Source organism: Limulus polyphemus, unplaced genomic scaffold, assembly GCF_000517525.1.
Source record: "Limulus polyphemus unplaced genomic scaffold, Limulus_polyphemus-2.1.2 Scaffold2699, whole genome shotgun sequence".
Classification (NCBI taxonomy): domain Eukaryota; kingdom Metazoa; phylum Arthropoda; class Merostomata; order Xiphosura; family Limulidae; genus Limulus; species Limulus polyphemus.
Window position 1 is genome coordinate 86,859 of NW_013668309.1, and position 1,008 is coordinate 87,866.

At 41.8% G+C, this 1,008-nt stretch overlaps 1 protein-coding gene across 1 annotated transcript in view; it reads right to left on the reverse strand.

Annotated features, from left to right (window-relative positions):
• Positions 1–196, reverse strand: part of LOC106467664 (DNA repair protein RAD51 homolog A) — a 20,002-nt gene extending 19,806 nt beyond the window's left edge. The window contains exon 1 of the mRNA XM_022395866.1: positions 159–196. Coding sequence (XP_022251574.1) covers positions 159–161 — 3 coding nt within the window. The 5' untranslated portion in view covers positions 162–196. The remainder of the gene's footprint in view (positions 1–158) is intronic.
• Positions 197–1,008: the final 812 nt, after the last annotated feature.

Genomic DNA, 1,008 nt, shown 5'->3' on the forward strand with positions numbered 1-1,008 from the left:
ACCCCTTGCCCCCAGATAAAATACTTGAAATACCCCGGGGCAAATATTTACTATTTTACTGAACAAATATCTTTTTCATAACAGTAATTCATAAAAACCATCGTCCTCATCAAAATCATCGTCATCATGATGATCGTCGTTGTTTATACGAAACGCACCATAGATTTGAAATATAAGTCGGTGAAAATGGGTAAAACCTTTGTTAGGGCTGGTGAAAGGAATTTGGTAAATGAAAGTTTGTTTGTTGTCGAATTTCGCGCAAAGCTACACGAGGGATATCTGCGCTAGCCGTCCCTAATTTAGCAGTGTAAGTCTAGAGGGAAGGCAGCTAATCATCACCACCCACCGCCAACTCTCGGGCTACTCTTTTACCAACGAATAGTGGGATTGCCCGTCACGTTATAACGCCCCCACAGCTGAAAGAGCGAGCATGTTTGGTGTGACGGGGATTCGAACCCGCGACCCTCAAGATGGCGAGTCGAGCGCCCTAACCACCTGGCCATGCTGGGCCAAGAAAAATGAAAGAGAAATATTTTGAGAGAAGAAAGATCTGAAGAAATCTTTGGCTACGAGTTTAATCGCTTTCTTTAAATTTTCTTTAATCGCTCTAATTCACATAGATTTGAGCTCACTAAATAATTTTTTTATTATAATGCTTTAAACTTAATAAAAATGACGTCTTATAGAGGTATTTTGAAAGTGACGTATGAGTATTCGATTAGACTTAAATTGTGTAACGTGTTTTTTTTTGCTTTGCTTTTGCTTTGCCTTTTTACTTATGCACAAAGCTACACTAGGGCTATCTGTGCTCTGCCCACCACAGGTATCGAAACCCGGATTCTAGCGTTGTAAGTCCGCAGACATACCGCTGTGCCATTGGGGGCTAGAAGTTTGTTTGTTTGTAATTAACCACAAAGCTACACTAAGGGCTATCTATGCTCTGCCCACCACGGGTATCGAAACCCGGATTCTAGCGTTGTAAGTCCGCAGACATACAGCTGTGCCACT